Source organism: Anas platyrhynchos, chromosome 2 (genome assembly GCF_047663525.1).
Source record: "Anas platyrhynchos isolate ZD024472 breed Pekin duck chromosome 2, IASCAAS_PekinDuck_T2T, whole genome shotgun sequence".
NCBI classification, from domain to species: domain Eukaryota; kingdom Metazoa; phylum Chordata; class Aves; order Anseriformes; family Anatidae; genus Anas; species Anas platyrhynchos.
This window is the reverse complement of record NC_092588.1, coordinates 106,647,708-106,665,815: the sequence shown is the minus strand read 5'-3', so window position 1 is coordinate 106,665,815 and position 18,108 is coordinate 106,647,708. Positions and strand designations below refer to the sequence as shown.

The window sequence follows — 18,108 nt, the reverse complement described above, 5'->3', positions numbered from 1 at the left end:
ACAACTCCTCAAGTCCCCCCCCACACACATTTAGAAACAAATTAGAAGTTGTATCTGCTTGTGGTTACCAGTTACACAGCTGGAAACAAGCAGTTGTACTTCCTACCTGCTAAAGGAGCAGAGATGTTAAGAGACAAAGCAGGGTACAGCACAGATAAGTATGACCCTTCTCTGCACCTTTCCTTAGGTGCATCTTCTTGTCTTCCACCTCTTCTGGCTGACAGGCACCAAATGCTGGGCCAGCAGCAGGTGCTGAAGACCCAGAGCCAAACACAAACGAAGAGGACAACCCTCAGGGAACAGAAGAGAAATTTCAGTATATGCAGGGCTTTTTTTTTGTTTGTTTGTTTGTTTTTGTTGCAGAATGACTCTACGCATCACATTTTCCAAGTCTGGTAAACGAATACTTCAAATATTTGAGATAGATCTTAATGTTTACAGGCAAGTATGTAAAACAACAAACTACCTCAGTCCTATCCCGGCTGGCTGCTTTTCATGTTACTTACAAGAAAAGGTGCATGTTAACAACTCGGACAACATTCATCTCAAACACATTGGCTGTCTAGGCTGAAATTACTGTCTTAGGCATTCATGTTCTAGAAACAAACTCCCACAAACGGTACACGTTAATTTATATTTACTAAGAGCTGCTTCTATCACTTATATATACATAGAACATTAAAATACATAAATCAGCATATATATATATATATATATATATATATATATATATATATAAAGGTTCAAAATACAGCTCCTGATCTATTAGGACCTGTATTTTCATTCTTGCCAGCAGCTGCACCCCTTCCCTGTCCAAGTGTTTACCATTATCAGTTCTGGAGGCCAAATCACGCCTGCAGGAATCTAACTATACTCAAAAACTCAGTTTAGTAGAGTAATTCTGTCCCTTCCCATAACGGATAACAAGCTCATTCAATTAGCTGTTTCGGTTCTTCAAGGCCAGCAGAAATAATGAAACAACAATACGTGATTGAACAATGACTCTGAACATACAGCACATCTGCTGAGCAAAAAGGGACATTTTCAACAGCACTATTAATTGGAATGTAATGTAAGCAGCCATCGTGCAACAGAAAACACCATCTACTGCACCGTAACTTGGAATGGCTGGCTGCTTTTCTTTCCAAGAAGAAAAACATAAATGGTAGCAGTTAACACAGACCTGAAGGCTTCTGCATTGGAACAACAACAACAACAAATCTTTTGCGAAGATTTTTGAAAGATGGCTTAATCTGCAGGTTCAGTTGATCTGCTTATGGCTGTAATTTAGTATGGCTCTTTCTCTGCATGTGGTATACAAAAATTAGTGTAAATTTAATTTCCAGGAATGACAAGATTAAGCCCTCAGATCAAAATGAAATTGAACCTGTAAGGAAGATACTACATCTGTCTCCAAGGACTGCTAAGCTAGCAGGAATACCCATTCCATTATTTATTGCGTTAACGTTTTTCTTTGGTCTGCTATCTAATGGCAAAAATGAGAAAAACGTCTTTTTAAATGTACCTGTTGAACTTGATGTGGTTGTGGCTCCAAAGGTAAATCCAGGGTTTGCATTGCTACTGCTGGCTCCTGAACCGAAGACAAACGGAGCAACGGCTACACCAGTGCTGGAAGATGTGGTTGCTGGTTTGTTTTCTTGGGAGAAGCCAAAGGACTGAGATGTCGTAGATTCTGCAGAGTTGCCAAATGTGGAGCTGCTCACAGTGTTGCTGGCTTGTCCAAACACAAAAGGTGCAGGGACCGGTGCAGGGTTGGAGGAAGAGGTGACGCTGCCAAACACGCTGCTGCTGTTGGCTGAAGTGGTGGGTATGGCTGCGCTGGAGGAAGCAGAGCTCAAAAAGCTGAAGGATGGTTTTGCTGCTCCTTGATCTGAGAGGAAGAACACGACATGAGCCACTGCAAGACGCCAAAGGAACTACAGCAGACTCCGTTTCAATCCCTGTACAAAGAGCAATCCTGAACGACACCTCGGTTACGCTCCAGGTACTGGTGATTCCGTCAGATCCAGATTTAACATGCTGATTGCTGCCATCCACAAATCAAGGAGTGGAAGACTTGTGATGAGCAAGGACGCCCCCCTGCAGTCTCGAGGCTTTATGTATTGGTCACAAACACCAAGAGTTGGCTGTAATTATCTGAACCAGTATTAAGCAGTACCTCTGACCTCTTCAAACAAAAATATCTTTCAGGTACTCTTATAAGAACAACATCAATTGCCTGCACCAGTTTTATGGCCTTGCTAAAGGGAGCACTGAAAAGCACAGTGGTACAGCTTCTTTTGTAGCCTGTTCAGAAATGACAGCCCTGTGCCTACAGCTTCAGATCAGGCCAAGCTTACCAGCCCAACTCTTACAGCTAAGTTCACTGCACCTGAATGCCTTGAAGACGTGCTTTTAGGAGCCATGGAGAAGAACCTGCTGTTAAGACCACCGTTACAAAGTACTGAGTGTTGTTTTACACTTCAAATAGAACTATCTGCTAAAGTCATTCATCAGCTTTCCCTAAGCTGCTGCTCTCTCATTACTGAATGTGTTCCTGCTCTCAGTTTCCCACTAACTTTTTCCCCCAGCCTTTATGGCCCCTTTTCATCTACGACACTTTTAAGGGACTACATCATGGTGAAAAATGCTGGTTAACACTTCCTTTTACACAAGGTGCCTCATGAAATTTTCCTGACTAAACCAAACCCCAGAACTTTAACTAGAAGGGGAAGCAAACAAACACACACACCTCCCCTGCCACCAAATCTCCCCAAAACAGATCTGTTCAGGAACAGATCAACTAGAAGAATACTGCGATTAAAATCAGTATAGCCCTCAACACTGCTTTTGTTCAGGATTACTAGCCAACGTCCTTTCCCTGACCACTTCTGGAATTAATACTGAATTCCATACTCTAAAGCATGGCTGGTAAGTCATACAAATGACAGTTAGCAATCAGAATTTTTCCACGCAGTGATCATCAATAAGAACTCCAATCCTCTACTGCAGCCTTTTAACAAAGTAAAGGAAAGCAGAACTGTGTAGTGACTGTTAAGTGATTTTTGGACTTTCGTAGTAGTAGAGAAACAGCACTACGCTCTGTAGCACAGGCACAAGTACATGGGAGTAAGATCCTCGCTCTCATCTCTTTCTTCTCTGAAAAACGCTCGGGTGAGGCCTCTATTTCACCATACTAATGATTTTACCACCAGCTGTACTGCTAGCATTGAGACAGTCCAACTTCTGTGCTTGTACAAGATTAAGTTCCTTAAGTTCCTTAAGGTGTCACAATTTTTTGCCTAAACCTAGTGTCAAAACTCATTGAGATCAAAAAAGGAATTGCTGCTAATTGTGTACGTATCAGTAACTAGGGCAGAAAACACACAATGCATGAATTAAACTTTTTCTAAAGCTCTAGTACACGAACATATCGAATCTCACCAATTTTTTTCTAGTATAGTTTCAGAGTTCTTCTTTGATGGACATAAGCAGACAAGCGAAGACAAAAGATAGAATGAAACTCCAAATTTGAAGTCCCCTGGTGTACTAGGAAACTTAAATCCCCCAACCACATTGTTGGAGGATGCAGATTCAGAGGCAATGCCAAACTTGAAGCCCCCTTGTTCTCCAAATTTGAAACTTCCCGTGCTATCTAACGTATGAGAAGACTCAGAGGATGATGATGACTGAACACCAAATGTAAACGATGGTAAGGCAGCATTTGTGGACACAGTAGCAGTACCAAAACCTGCAGAAATAAGTGAACATCAGGTTTGTAACACATGGTGTACCTGCAGTACATGAAGGTTTTAACAACACTCTAGTCCTGATCTTTCCAGTCAAAACTGTTTAAAAAACAACCCACCAAACAGTAAAACAGGAAAACCCCATGCTTCCTCCCTACATCAACCTTTTCACAATTGTGTTTTCTGTCTACCACCTGGCTTTAAAAAGTACAGAAACTTCTTTGAAAGATCATGTTTTTAGTCTGCACTCCAAATGAACAACACGTAGGGCATGTAAAGAACAAGCATGTCATTAATGAAAGCTTTTCTCTAGAAAGGATAAATTTATTCTTGGGGAAAAGTGTGGAAACAGCTGTTATCTTATCGAGGCAATATTCCTATAGGAAAAATGAACAATTACACCACACCTCAAAGGAAAAAATAATTGTACTTGAAAAGTAAGAAAATAAAAAATCAGAGCAAAACAAAAAATAAAACACAGAACACGCATCCTCGTTTTAATCAGTAAGCGTTACCTTTGAGATCTGCTTTGGCGCCTGGCTTTGCACTTTCACAGGCTACACACTTTGTGGCCTCTGCTTTGTTTCGAACCAAGCAGGTCTCACAATCCCAGCTTCCTTCAGGCTTCTTAAATTTGTCTAAATCCAGAAATTCTCCAGAAGGAGCAGAAAATGTCGATGCACTGCTACTGGTCACAGGTGTTAGACCCTCTACAAGAAAAACAAGACAGTTAACCATCCTGTTTGAACATCAACTATAAAATGAACATTAACTTTTAAATTTGGTTTATCAGACCCCACAGAAATGTTCAAAACAACTCTGAGACGCCCCCCTCCACCCCAGAAAAAACAAAAGCCATCAAAAACCCACAAAGAAGTCCAAGAGAATCAACTCTGACTGAAATCCATTACCTTACCTCACGAAATTTCAGTCTTACTGTACAGGATGATTACAAAAGCCCGATCTAGTCCATCTCAAATTGTTTCATCCCAGATATATTTGCAAAGGTGTTTTTTGATGTAATGGCATATTAAGTGACGTTTAGAGTCAAAGTTAAAATCAGAATCGTATTTTAAAAACAATACAACCACGCTCAAAATCAATTACAGTCGCGCACAATGGGAAACAACCCAGGACTGCCCTCAACAAGTTACCCAGCGGGTCACTCACTTTCTTGAAGCCTATCACTGACCTTCATAGGCATCTCTCTGCTTTAGCTTAAGACCAGTTAAGACTACAGCACTGTCTTGAAATCTGGCTTTGCCTCAATTACATACAAATGGTGAATAGAGGCATTTGGGCCATATTTTGGAATTATTTTTACTTATTTCTGAAAGAGAAAACACACAGCAATTTTTATCTCTTTCTATGGAGTTCTCATTTGCGCCAGTGAAAAATCAGTACGTCGTTTTTGAATTAAGTCACCCAGTCCAGCCATCTTCCCTCACCAGCTGCAAAGCAGGGCATATTTGCATTGATCCAGCTCCGTACCAATAGGTTTCACAACCGCTTCAATTTATGCGACAGGCTGGAACCTGGGCTGAGACCTCTGAAGTGCCTGTAAACCAATCCTGCAGGCAGCCTCTAATCCATCAACTGGATCTGGGAATCACGTTGCTTAAAATGTTCCATAAATGCAACGTACTTTTCTTCTGTACAAGATTCACAGAGGCTAAGATGGAAACAACAGGAAAAAATAAAAAGGACCATACCTGGTTTCTCAGACTGACAAGCTACACATTTGTTATCTTCTGCCTTATTTGATACAAGACATATTGCACAGTCCCAAGAGCCTTTCGGCTTCTTAAATTTGTCTCCAAAGTCCAGAGTGAGTGTCGTGTCAGTGCTGCTCGAGGAGGATGTCACTGTCACTGAGCTGTCTGTCACCACTGGTAATGTCAGAGCAGGCATTACTCCCGTTCCAGGTTTTGGCGTCTCACATGCTATACATTTTGTCGCTTCCGGTTTGTTTTGGACAAGACAGGTATCACAATCCCACGTTCCAGCTACTGTTTTGAATTTGTCTCCAAAGCCCAGCATCTCTGCTGGGGGCGCTGTTGGCTTTGAGGTGTCACATTGGCTTGAACTTATTGTCTGTTTCGTAGTCTCGACTGTCGATGCTTTAGTCGCTTGACAAGTTACACATTTGTTGTCTATGTCTTTGTTTTGCAGAAAAGGGTCACATGTATCAGATTGCCAGTATGATGCTTGTTTAGAAGTCTCTTTACCTGCAGAAAAAGTTGTTATTGCAGGCCTAGTATAAATCACTGTGCTTGTTGTAGGTTGTGCAGATGTAGAAGAGTGTGTTTTCAAAAATCCAAAGTCTAGGGAGCAAGAAAAAATAAGTCAGACTGTTAGCGCAGCACCTCACTACATGCAACTAAGTGACTTTACTAGGGGACAAACATTTCAACTCAGGTGCCAATGGTTATAACCAGACATTCAGACCCAGCGCAACAGGAAGGCCCCAGAAATCTTATCTAAACGGATGAAATTTCATATGCTGCACTGGCTCACAACAGAACATTTATTTAAAGCTTCATTTAACTCTTTGTTTCCGAGGAAGTTTCAAATCAAAATTTGCACTGCTTGAGACAAGTACGAACAAACAGCTGACAGGTTTGACAGCCCAACGCGGAATGGAAATAATACAATTTCATTAAGATGCGATGCCCAATCGAATCAAATTTCTAGAGCTCCTCCTTCCGTAACAGATGACTCAAATTTACTTTAGTAAATGTACGGAAGTTTGTACTTGAAGCAGCAATCCATGCAGTATTTTCCCACAGATGCTGAATATTAATTAAATAATAAAAACTCGAGACAATTGAACAACTGTCTAATTTTCTACAATATTTGTTCAAAATGCATCGCACACAGGACAACTCCTGATTCAAAGGTGGCAATTTTAACAGAAAAGACAAGCTACTAATACAGAAACACTAAAGGAAACGCATCTTGAACAGCAGCTCAAGTTGCTCGTAAACGTACATTGAACGTAGTTGTTTTGTGGTTTTTTGTTTGCTTTTTTTTTTTTTGCTGTTTTGTTTTTAAATCAGAAGTGAAGTTTTTGAACAATGTGGATTTAGATTCTGCTTCTTTTAAACTGATAAAGTGAATGTCACAGATTTGCAGCTTTTGCAATATCTTTAGAACCGAAACTCTTTACTATTCTTTCTGCACCTGGGCTGAAGGTGGGACAGGAGCGTCGAGTTTTACAAACATTTCCTTTTCAATTCCACAAATTGTATTTACTTAAAATGAAACATTGACCATCTAGCTAGTTCTCTTAGTACCTCATTTACAGTTACATCCTAACACATAAAGGATGTTGGGAATTGGCATACAGGACGTGGACATGTGCCCGTGGAACAATTGTTCGATCTGAGCTTGCTTTAAGCAACCAGGGGTAGGCCTTAGGAATCTCAGGGCCTGCTGTAGCTGAGCAAGCCAAGCTGCCAGAGTAACTGTGAGAAGCTCCCAGGGCAGTGACTCCCACATCGCCCAATTAAGGAACTCAGAAAATACTGTTACCAGCAGCTGGCCTCAAGGACTAGGTCTACATGACCGCTAATCACAAAGGGGGTTGTTTTCCTGACTGCTAATCAAAAGGGGGGTTCTTTTCTTGCAGGTGGGGTTGTTTTCTTATAGTTTTTTGTCTGAGTGCTTTTGACCAATAATCTTGTGTGAAACACTGTCCGCCCCTGTAAAGTTCTCTATAAAAGTTAGGCTATTCGGGCAATAAAATGGAGCAGCATGATCTGACTCTGCTGGTGTCTGTCGTGCTTTCGGCCGTGCTTCGCAACAAATGGCGCCCGAACAGGCTGGGACCTGAACAGGGCCTGAACAGACATCGCAGCGGGACAGACATCGCACCGGAGCAGGACATCGCAGCCGAGCACGGACATCGCAGCGGCACCAGGACAAACATTGCAGCGCAGCGGGACACCAGCGGCACCGGCACATCGTAACACAGGGAGACCAGGACACCAGCGGCGCCACGACATCACAGCGCCAAGACTGCCACACCAGAGCGCCGCCGGGACATCGGAGCTCAGCCGGGACAGCCAGGACGACCCGGGACCACTCTACACAGGACTCACGGTGAGAGACGCGGGAAACGGAACCGCGCAGGAAATTGAAGTAAAAGGGACGATAATCCCCGCACCCGCAGCCTGAGAGGTGAACGGGACGTAACGGGACGTAAACGCGGAATCCCCGCACCCGGGGGCATCTATAGAGGGTCCCTGTCAGTCATGTGTCTCGCAAAGGCTGCAACAGCATAAATAAAGGCATGGAGACACAAGCGGCGTATGATTTGCTAAAATGCTTTTTAGAAAAGCGGAGCACGCAGGGTATAGACTGCAAAAAGGATTTACCAGGATTATTAGCATATGGAGTAGCACAGGGTTGTTTTATCAATCCGGATACAGTCTTTGAACAAGCAGAGTGGCGCAAATTTGGGGACAAATTGTTTGATGAAGTTATTAAGGACAATAAGACTGCTAAAAAATTATCGAAGCCTTGGAAAGCTGTCACTAACGCCTTAGCTATACATCAGGCTGAGCAGAGAGTCGCTGCTGCCGCTACAGAGCGACTGGGATTGCCAGGAAGAGCTGCTATTGTTAACCCTCAGATGGACGAGGAAATAAGAGAGCAAAAACCAGACAGAAAAAACACAAGCCCGTTTACAGACGGTGTTCAACAGAGGCAGAGGGTGTGGAACCAAATAGCAAATGAGGCCCTACGTGAGGGTGAACACGAGATAGCTGCACAATTGGTTCCAGAGGCCTTCCCGGTAATTTACTCACCGCCGGACACCCAGGGTAATGTTACGGTTAATCTAGTGAATTTGGACTGGAAATTGTTAACTCAGCTGCGGTCCACAGTAAATGACTCAGGTCTGAAAGGTGAACCTACGAGACAGATGCTGGACTACATTTGGGGAACAAATATTTTGCTTCCAGGAGACATACGCAACATAATGAAGTTAATTTTGACCCAACACCAGCAGCTCTTATTTAATGCCCATTGGCACGCTGCTTGTCAAGAAGCAGTCGCAGTGATAAGAGCGCCGGGGGACCCTTTACATGGGGTCACACTGGAAGAGTTGATGGGGATAGGACTGTATTTTAGGACAGAAGCACAGGCATTGCTGGGACCTGATAAAGCCAAGGAATCAATGAGAACGGCCAGAAGAGCATTGGATTGGATAAAGGGGCCAGGGGGAATACCTTCCTACATGGGAATCAAACAGGGTAGAGAGGAACCATTTGGGCTTTTTATTGATCGCGTAGCAAACGCCATACAGGCGGCAGGGGTGCCCGATTACCTCAAGGGCATGATATTAAACCAGTGCGCAATTCAGAATAGCAACCCCTCTACCCGCACTATATTGGCTTCCTTACCCGGGACATGGACAATCGAGGAAGGGTTGGAAAGAATGGCTCAGGTACCAGTAGGCCCACAGGCTATGTTAGTAGAGGCAGTAAAGCAATTAGGTGACAGCATGCGAGAACAGGCACAGGCTGTGAAAGAGCATGTTCAGTCTACACAGAGTCAGGTCCTTGCAGCTCTCGCTCCTTTGCAAACCGCCGGTGGTCAAGTACCACCCCCTAGTAGCCAATTACCACACCGCTGCCGATGTTATCGTTGTGGTGCTTTTGGACACGTGAGACGATACTGCAAAGCTGGGGCAGTATGGTGCTCAAATTGTCAGTCGAACAATCACAAGGAAGCGGCATGTCGACGCAACGTGCCGGGAAACGGCTGCGGCCGGGGCAGCCCCTCCGGCTGCGGGGCACCCCTCGCCGCCTTCTGCGACGCCTCCGGAGAGGGGCGGCCGGAGCCGGAGGCGGCCGGGCTGGCGCATGTCAGGGCGAAGTTCAGCAGGATGGTGGAGGCCGTGGACAAGACGATGGAGAAGCGGCTCGACAGGCTGACCGGGGAGCTGGCCCAGAAGACGGCGGAGCTGCTGGAGGTGCGGGCGGCCTTCGTGCAGCTCTCGCAGAAGCAGCAGGAGGTGCAGCGGAGGGAGCGGGTGCTCAGCAGGCAGGTGGACGTGGCGGTGGAGATGATCACGGCCTTGAAGCAGTGCCTCAGCGAGTTCGAGGAGGAGGCAGAAAAAGAATTGCGGGGAAAAGCCAGGCTCCAGCACTTCATTGAGAATCTGCTGCAGCGCGTGGAGCTGGCGGAGAGGCAGCTAGAGTATTACCAAAACCAGCAGATCGCCTGCAGCCGTATAGCAGATGTTACACGCTCTTTCCTAACTAGTAATCATGTGTCTCATCCATTTGTGGTGAATGGTCAGTGGCAAAAAGAAAAGGGGGAGAGTAAGGGGCGGCAAAGACAGAAACGGTACCAGGAGGATGCCACTGACACTGACGGCACGGGTAATAGCAGTAGTATAAGTGACACAGGTGCGGGGCGGCGGCGGGCGCCAGTGTCCTGGAAATGTGATGGTGAAAAGGACTGTGACAGTGGAGAAGATGAAGAGAATTGTGGCAATGTGACTTGTAGTGCAGCAGAATTTACATGCAATAGTGGGCAATGTATTTCCAAAAGCTTTGTCTGCAATGGTCAAGGTGACTGCTCCGACCACTCGGATGAATCTTTGGAGCAGTGTGGCCGCCAGCCTGCACCTCTGGTGAGGTGTTATGTGAGTGAGGTGCAGTGCGGCTCAGGTGAAAAAGACTGTGACAGAGATCCTTATTGCAAGGATGGAAGTGATGAAATTAACTGCCCTTCTCAGACCTGCAGGCCAGACCAGTTCAGATGTGAAGATGGGAACTGTGTCCATAGGAGTAGGCAGTGCAGTGGTGTGAGAGACGGTCTGGATGGCACTGATGAAGCAAACTGTAACGATGTTATTCAGTGCTCTGGACCTGGCAAATTCAAGTGCAGAAGTGGAGAATGCATAGATATCAACAAAGTGTGTAACCAGCAGAGAGACTGCAAGGACTGGGGTGATGAGCCCCTGAAGGAATGTAACATAAATGAATGTGACTGTCCAGCTGGGTTTGAGTTTGTAGACAAGAGAAACTGTGGAGATATTGATGAATGTGTCGTGGTTTAACCCGGCCGGCAGCTAAACACCACGCAGCCGTTCGCTCACCCTCCCCCCTCCCTCTCTGGGACGGGGGAGAGAAATGGAGAGTGAAGCCCGTGAGTTGAGATAAAGACAGTTTAATAAGACAGGAAAATAATAATAACAAAAATAATAATAACAATAATAATAATAATGATACAATGGTGATAATACGAAAGTAATAATAATGTGTACAAACAAGTGATGCACAATGCAATTGCTCACCACCCGCTGACCGATGCCCAGCCTAACCCTGAGCAGTCCGGCCCCCTTCCCCCGGCTAGCCACCCCTATATATTGTTTAGCATGACGTCAGATGGTATGGAATACCCCTTTGGCTAGTTTGGGTCACCTGTCCTGGGTCTGTCCCCTCCCAGCTCTTACTGCACCCCCAGCCTGTCCGTTGGCAGGACAGAGCAAAAGGCTGAGATGTCCTTGGCTTAGTATAAGCACTGCTCTGCAACAATTAAAGCATCGGGGTGTTATCAGCACTCTTCTCATCCTAAGCCAAAACACAGCATTCCACCAGCTACTAGGAAGAAAATTAATTCTGTGCTAACTGAAACCAGGACATCTATCCACCCCTTATTCCATACCATTTATGTCATGCTCAGGTTACACTCTTTTCCGTACATTCTAATTAGTCACCTATAGTAATCATGGTAGTGATAACATACAGTATAATATACTAATTAACATCGTACAATTCAGTTCATGGGCTATTCTCACCCAGTATTAAATCTCGTTGAGGTACACACCGCACCTCTCCGTTCTTTTGCATCACCCACCAAGTGTATCCAGGTCCCTGAGCGAAAACAATTCCACGAATAGGTTTGCCTTTTCCTGAGGCAGGAGTAGCCCAGACTGTTTTACCCAGCATATTTTTTACATGCACTACAGGAACTTTATCCCCATCTACAGTACGTAACAGGTTTGATTGGGCAGGTCCAGCTCGGTTGGTAGATCCCCTAGTATTGACTAACCAGGTGGCCTTTGCCAAATGCGTATCCCAGTTTTTGAACGTCCCAGCGCCCATTGCTTTCAAGGTAGTCTTTAACAGGCCATTGTATCGTTCAACTTTCCCGGAGGCTGGTGCATGATAGGGGATGTGATACACCCATTCAATACCATGTTCTTTGGCCCAAGTGTCTATAAGGTTGTTTCGGAAGTGAGTCCCATTGTCTGATTCTATTCTTTCTGGGGTGCCATGTCGCCATAGGACTTGCTTTTCAAGGCCCAGGATGGTGTTCCGGGCGGTGGCATGAGGCACAGGATATGTTTCCAGCCATCCGGTGGTTGCTTCCACCATTGTAAGTACGTGGCGCTTGCCATTGCGAGTTTGAGGGAGTGTGATGTAATCAATCTGCCAGGCCTCTCCATATTTATATTTCAGCCATCGTCCTCCATACCAAAGAGGCTTTGACCATTTGGCTCGCTTGATTGCAGCACATGTTTCACAGTCATGAATAACCTGTGCTATAGCGTCCATGGTCAAGTCCACCCCTCGATCACGAGCCCATCTGTATGTTGCGTCTCTACCTTGATGGCCTGAGGTGTCATGGGCCCATCGGGCTATAAATAATTCACCTTTATGCTGCCAATCCAGGTCCACCTGAGCTACTTCAATCTTAGCAGCCTGATCCACCTGCTGGTTGTTTTGATGTTCTTCAGTAGCCCGATTCTTGGGCACATGAGCATCTACGTGGCGTACTTTCACAGCCAGGTTCTCTACCCGAGCAGCAATATCTTGCCACAATGCAGCAGCCCAGATGGGTTTGCCCCTACGCTGCCAGTTGTTTTGCTTCCATTGCTGTAACCATCCCCACAGGGCATTTGCTACCATCCATGAATCGGTGTAGAGATAGAGAACTGGCCATTTTTCTCGTTCAGCAATGTCTAAAGCCAGCTGAATGGCTTTCACTTCTGCAAACTGACTCGATTCACCTTCTCCCTCAGCAGCTTCTGCAACTCGTCGCGTAGGACTCCATACAGCAGCCTTCCATCTCCGATGCTTCCCCACAATACGACAGGACCCATCAGTGAACAGGGCATATTTCTTTTCATTCTCTGGCAATTGGTTGTACAGTGGGGCTTCTTCAGCACGACCCACCTCCTCCTCTGATGATATCCCAAAGTATTTGCCTTCTGGCCAGTCCATGATCACTTCCAATATTCCTGGGCGACTGGGGTTTCCTATTCGAGCCCGCTGAGTAATCAGTGCAACCCACTTGCTCCATGTAGCATCAGTTGCATGATGCGTAGAGGGGACCCTTCCCTTGAACATCCAGCCTAGTACTGGCAATCGGGGTGCTAGGAGGAGTTGCGCTTCAGTACCGACCACCTCCGAAGCAGATCGAACTCCTTCATATGCTGCCAATATCTCCTTTTCAGTTGGAGTATAGCGGGCCTCAGATCCTCTGTATCCCCGACTCCAAAACCCCAGGGGCCGACCTCGAGTTTCCCCAGGTTCTTTCTGCCAGAGGCTCCAGGTGGGGCCATTCTCCCCGGCTGCAGTGTAGAGCACATTCTTTACATCTGGTCCTGTTCGAACTGGCCCAAGGGCTACTGCATGGACTATTTCCTGCTTGATTTGTTCAAAGGCTTGTCGTTGTTCAGGGCCCCATTCAAACTCATTCTTCTTACGGGTTACTTGGTAGAGTGGGTTTACAATCAGACTGTAATTTGGGATGTGCATTCTCCAAAACCCCACAACACCTAGGAAAGTCTGTGTTTCTTTTTTGTTAGTTGGTGGAGACATAGCTGTTATTTTGTTGATCACATCCATTGGGATTTGACGACGTCCATCTTGCCATTTTATTCCTAAAAACTGGATCTCTCGTGCAGGTCCTTTGACTTTATTTTGTTTTATGGCAAAACCGGCTTTCAGAAGGATTTGGACTATTTTCTTCCCTTTCTCGAAAACTTCCTCTGCTGTGTCACCCCACACAATAATGTCATCGATGTACTGCAGGTGTTCAGGAGCTTCCCCCTGCTCTAGCGCAGACTGGATCAGCCCATGACAAATGGTAGGGCTGTGTTTCCACCCCTGGGGCAGCCTATTCCAAGTATATTGGACTCCCCTCCAAGTGAAGGCAAATTGTGGCCTGCACTCTGCTGCTAGAGGGATGGAGAAAAATGCATTAGCGATATCAATTGTGGCGTACCACTTGGCTGCCTTCGATTCAAGTTCATACTGAAGTTCCAGCATGTCCGGCACTGCAGCACTCAGTGGTGGCGTGACTTCGTTCAGGCCGCGATAGTCCACTGTTAGTCTCCACTCGCCATTAGACTTTCGCACTGGCCATATGGGACTATTGAAAGGTGAATGAGTCTTGCTGATCACTCCTTGGCTCTCCAATTGACGAATTAGCTTATGGATGGGGATCAGGGAGTCTCGGTTAGTGCGATATTGCCGCCGGTGCACAGTTGTGGTAGCGATTGGCACTTGCTGTTTTTCGACCCTCAGCAACCCCACAACAGAGGGGTCCTCTGAGAGACCAGGCAAGGTAGATAATTGTTTAATGCCCTCTGTCTCTAAGGCAGCTATACCAAAAGCCCACCGGAACTCTTTTGGGTCCTTGCAATATCCTCTTCTAAGATAGTCTATGCCAAGGATACATGGAGCATCCGGGCCAGTCACAATGCGGTGCTTTTCCCACTCATTCCCAGTCAGACTCACTTCAGCCTCCAATACAGTCAACTGCTGAGATCCTCCTGTCACTCCACAAATATAGATGGGCTCTGGTCCTTTATAGCTCGATGGCATTATAGTACATTGTGCACCGGTGTCTACTAAAGCCTTATACCTCTGTGCGCGTGATGTGCCAGGCCATCGAATCCACACAGTCCAATAAATTTGATTGTCCCTTTCCTCCCCCTGGCTGGAGGCAGGGCCCCCCTAATCCTGGTCAGAATCTTCCTCGGTTCTGTGTTTGAAGGACTGTCTGCTGGAAGTTGGAGCAGCAAACTTTTCAGAGAATCCCTTTTTCCTGATTGTTTTCTTTTGCAACTCACGTACCCGTGCCTCTAGGGTCGCGGTAGATTTTCCATCCCATTTTCTCATGTCCTCTCCATGGTCTCGTAAGTAAAACCACAGGGTGGCATGGGGTGAGTACCCACCATATCGTCTTCCTTGTGTGGGTGAACGCCTGCCCCTGACAGCTGAGACACTGCTTTGTACAGGTACGGAGGAGAATAATTTCTCTTCAAGTTGGTGAAACTTTTCAGAAAGTGTTTTCTCCCAGGTGTTCTCTTTCGGTCGTTGGACACTGGTTGGTTCAGGTTGGGGGGAAGATAGATTCTCTTTAAGTTGGTGGACCTCTTCAGAAAGTTTCTCCACAGCTGAGACGCAGGCCTGTAAGGAAGAGGAGAGACTTTCTTCGTACTGCCGGAGTTGTTTAGCTGCTTCATCCACTGTGGGTTCCTCATCCTCTTTCCAGGCCATTATTGCCAATGAGCTGGCATATGATGATGGTGCACTCCGTACAAACTTCCGCCACATGGGTCGTGTACACTTGACTTCATCTGGGTCTTTGGATGTTTGTCTGAGGTCTGGATCCTCATAAATCACTTCCTGTACGGCTAATTCCCTCAGGTACTGGATTCCCTTCTCCATAGTGGTCCACTTGCCTGGTAGACATAAAAGTTCTTCCTTGAAGGGATACCTTTCCCTCACAGCTGAGAGGAGACGCCTCCAGAGGCTGGTGGGTTGTGCTCCATCTGCAATTGCTTTGTCAATGCCGGCGTCTCGAGCAAGGGATCCCAACCGTCTGGCTTCCCTGCCGTCTAATTCCACACAATTGGCTCCAGAGTCCCAGCACCGGAGCAGCCAGGTGACAAGCTGCTCACCTATACAGCGACCAAAATCTTTTCGCACATCTCGTAGCTCGTGCTCGTTTAGGCTTCGGGTAGTTACTGTTGCTTTTTCAGCATCCTCATCTTCCTCCTCCTGAATCCTTGATGGCCCAGCGTCGTCGTCATCTTCATCATCTTTATACCTAGTTTTGGCAGAAGCCTTACCTGGATTGGCAGAAGACTCTCTGCGTTCTAAACGACCTGAATTTCTATACCATATTTTCACCTTCTCTACAGGGGCAGCTTGCACTGCTACTGCTCGTTTCTCTGACCCCGTTACAGGGGTTGGAATACCCTCTGCAGGGGCAGCTTGCACTGCTACTGCTCGTTTCTCTGACTTTGTTACAGGGATTGGAATACCCTCTGCAGGGTCAACTTGCACTGCTACAGATTGTTTCTCTGACACGGCCACAGGAGCTGGAGCGGCTGCAGGAGCTGGAGCTGGAGCAGTTGCAGGAGCTGGGACTGGAGTAGCGGCAGGAGCTGGAGCTGGAACGGTTGCAGGAGCTGGAGCTGGAGCGGCTGCAGGAGCTGGGATTGGAGTAGCGGCAGGAGCTGGAGCTGGAGCGGTTGCAGGAGCTGGAGCTGGAGCGGCTGCAGGAGCTGGGATTGGAGTAGCGGCAGGAGCTGGAGCTGGAGCGGCTTCAGGAGCTGTAATTGGAGCGGCTGCAGGAACCGGAGCTGGAGCGGCTTCAGGAGCTGTAATTGGAGCGGCTGCAGGAACTGGAGCTGGAGTGGCTGCAGGAGCTGGAACTGGAGCGGCTGCAGGAGCTGGAACTGGAGCGGCTGCAGGAACCGGAGCTGGAGCGGCTGCAGGAACCGGAGCTGAAGCGGCTGCAGGAACCGGAGCTGGAGTGGCTTCAGGAGCTGTAACTGGAGCAGCTGCTGGAACTGGAGCTGGAGTGGCTGCAGGAGCTGGAACTGGAGCGGCTGCAGGAACCGGAGCTGGAGCGGCTGCAGGAGCTGTAACTGGAGCGGCTGCAGGAGCTGGAACTGGAGCGGCTGCAGGAACCGGAGCTGGAGCGGCTGCAGGAGCCGGATCTGGAGCGGCTGCCGAGTCCACCGTAGGGGTCACAGTGGCCGTTGGATCTGTCACAGGGCTTGGAGTGGCCGCAGGGTCTGTCACTAAGTTGATAGCAGTATCAATGGCAGCTCGATAGGCATGAGCCAGGCCCCAGCACGTTACAATGATTTGTGTTACTTTGGAACTGCCAGAATCATGACACCTTTTTTTCAAGCATTCTGCCAGTTTTTGAGGATTTTGCCATTGCTCAGGGGTGAATTTCCAACACACTCGGGGTGCCAACTGCTCTAGATGCCTGCCCATATCCACCCATACTCCCTGCCACCCACAACTATCCTGCCTCCGGGCAGATCTCCGGATGAGCTTCCCAAGTAGTTGTTTAACTTTAAGCAGAACCTGAAGTGCATTCATGAGGCAGAACAACAAGACTATGGTATTCTGAGTATCCCAATAATATTCAATATCTTGGAGAGCTATTTTGACAAGCTCAGGGGATAAGAGGGTGGTGAAGGAGGAAGGCAGAGTGATCCAGGAGGATACAGGGGTGGTGAAGGAGAAAGGGAGAGTAATCAAGTAAGAAAAATTATCTTCCCCTTTTCCCTCCACAGATTGACTCTCTAATGGAGAAAAACAATAGGTATAATTGCTAATAGTTCCCAAGATACTGTTTCCAAAGTACAGAGTCCACGATATTACTGAGTATGAATACCAAGTTAGAGTCATGACCAGATATCTTATCGTCTCATAAGCCATTGCTATAACACTCAGTACCATAATGATCTGAAACCAGGGCCCAGAGAGGATAAACAACACTACAGAGAGAAAATACGGAAAATAATGTACTATAATACTCAATTTGGAAAACAGGCGCAGCAGAGTTGAGATTAAAGCAATCAGCATCATGACAAGTGACTATTAAGCAGGTCTAATCCTTACACCAATTTTAGTTTAACACACTCTGATCAGATCTGCTGTTATCTCAACCTTTCGGGCCCCACGTTGGGCGCCAAAAAGGCTGTCGTGGTTTAACCCGGCCGGCAGCTAAACACCACGCAGCCGTTCGCTCACCCTCCCCCCTCCCTCTCTGGGACGGGGGAGAGAAATGGAGAGTGAAGCCCGTGAGTTGAGATAAAGACAGTTTAATAAGACAGGAAAATAATAATAACAAAAATAATAATAACAATAATAATAATAATGATACAATGGTGATAATACGAAAGTAATAGTATGTACAAACAAGTGATGCACAATGCAATTGCTCACCACCCGCTGACCGATGATGCCCAGCCTAACCCCGAGCAGTCCGGCCCCCTTCCCCCGGCTAGCCACCCCTATATATTGTTTAGCATGACGTCAGATGGTATGGAATACCCCTTTGGCTAGTTTGGGTCACC

The 18,108-nt window shown here is 46.7% G+C and overlaps 3 protein-coding genes across 12 annotated transcripts in view; all 3 read right to left on the bottom strand.

Moving 5' to 3' along the window:
• The window catches only part of NUP153 (nucleoporin 153), an 88,993-nt gene that overhangs the window by 55,601 nt on the left and 15,284 nt on the right, over positions 1-18,108 (bottom strand). The gene's annotated exons all lie outside the window — the stretch shown is intronic.
• On the bottom strand, positions 107-6,073 carry LOC140001659 (uncharacterized). Its single transcript, XM_072034035.1, has 4 exons — positions 5,462-6,073; positions 4,265-4,459; positions 1,526-1,891; positions 107-291 (listed from the first exon to the last, which is right to left on the bottom strand). The coding sequence occupies exons 1-4, from the start codon at positions 5,787-5,789 to the stop codon at positions 110-112; spliced, it is 1,071 nt and encodes a 356-aa protein (XP_071890136.1). The 5' UTR covers positions 5,790-6,073; the 3' UTR covers positions 107-109.
• LOC119715260 (uncharacterized) overlaps positions 10,919-18,108 on the bottom strand; it is a 105,950-nt gene continuing 98,760 nt past the window's right edge. For all 10 annotated transcript variants that reach the window (XM_072034013.1, XM_072034012.1, XM_072034017.1 and 7 more), the window contains one exon: positions 10,919-16,815. In XM_072034013.1, coding sequence (XP_071890114.1) covers positions 11,549-14,602 — 3,054 coding nt within the window. In that variant the 5' untranslated portion in view covers positions 14,603-16,815 and the 3' untranslated portion in view covers positions 10,919-11,548. The remainder of the gene's footprint in view (positions 16,816-18,108) is intronic.

What these genes read in the sequence shown, in the direction of transcription:
- LOC140001659 (XM_072034035.1), bottom strand. Translation starts at nt 5,789, where the DNA reads ATGCTGGGCTTTGGAGACAAATTCAAAACAGTAGCTGGAACGTGGGAT. An exon ending in CGCCAAAGCAGATCTCAAAG is followed by an intron (nt 1,892 to 4,264) that starts GTAACGCTTACT and finishes TCTTCCTCTCAG; the next exon opens with ATCAAGGAGCAGCAAAACCA. An exon ending in AACCACATCAAGTTCAACAG is followed by an intron (nt 292 to 1,525) that starts GTACATTTAAAA and finishes CTGTTCCCTGAG; the next exon opens with GGTTGTCCTCTTCGTTTGTG.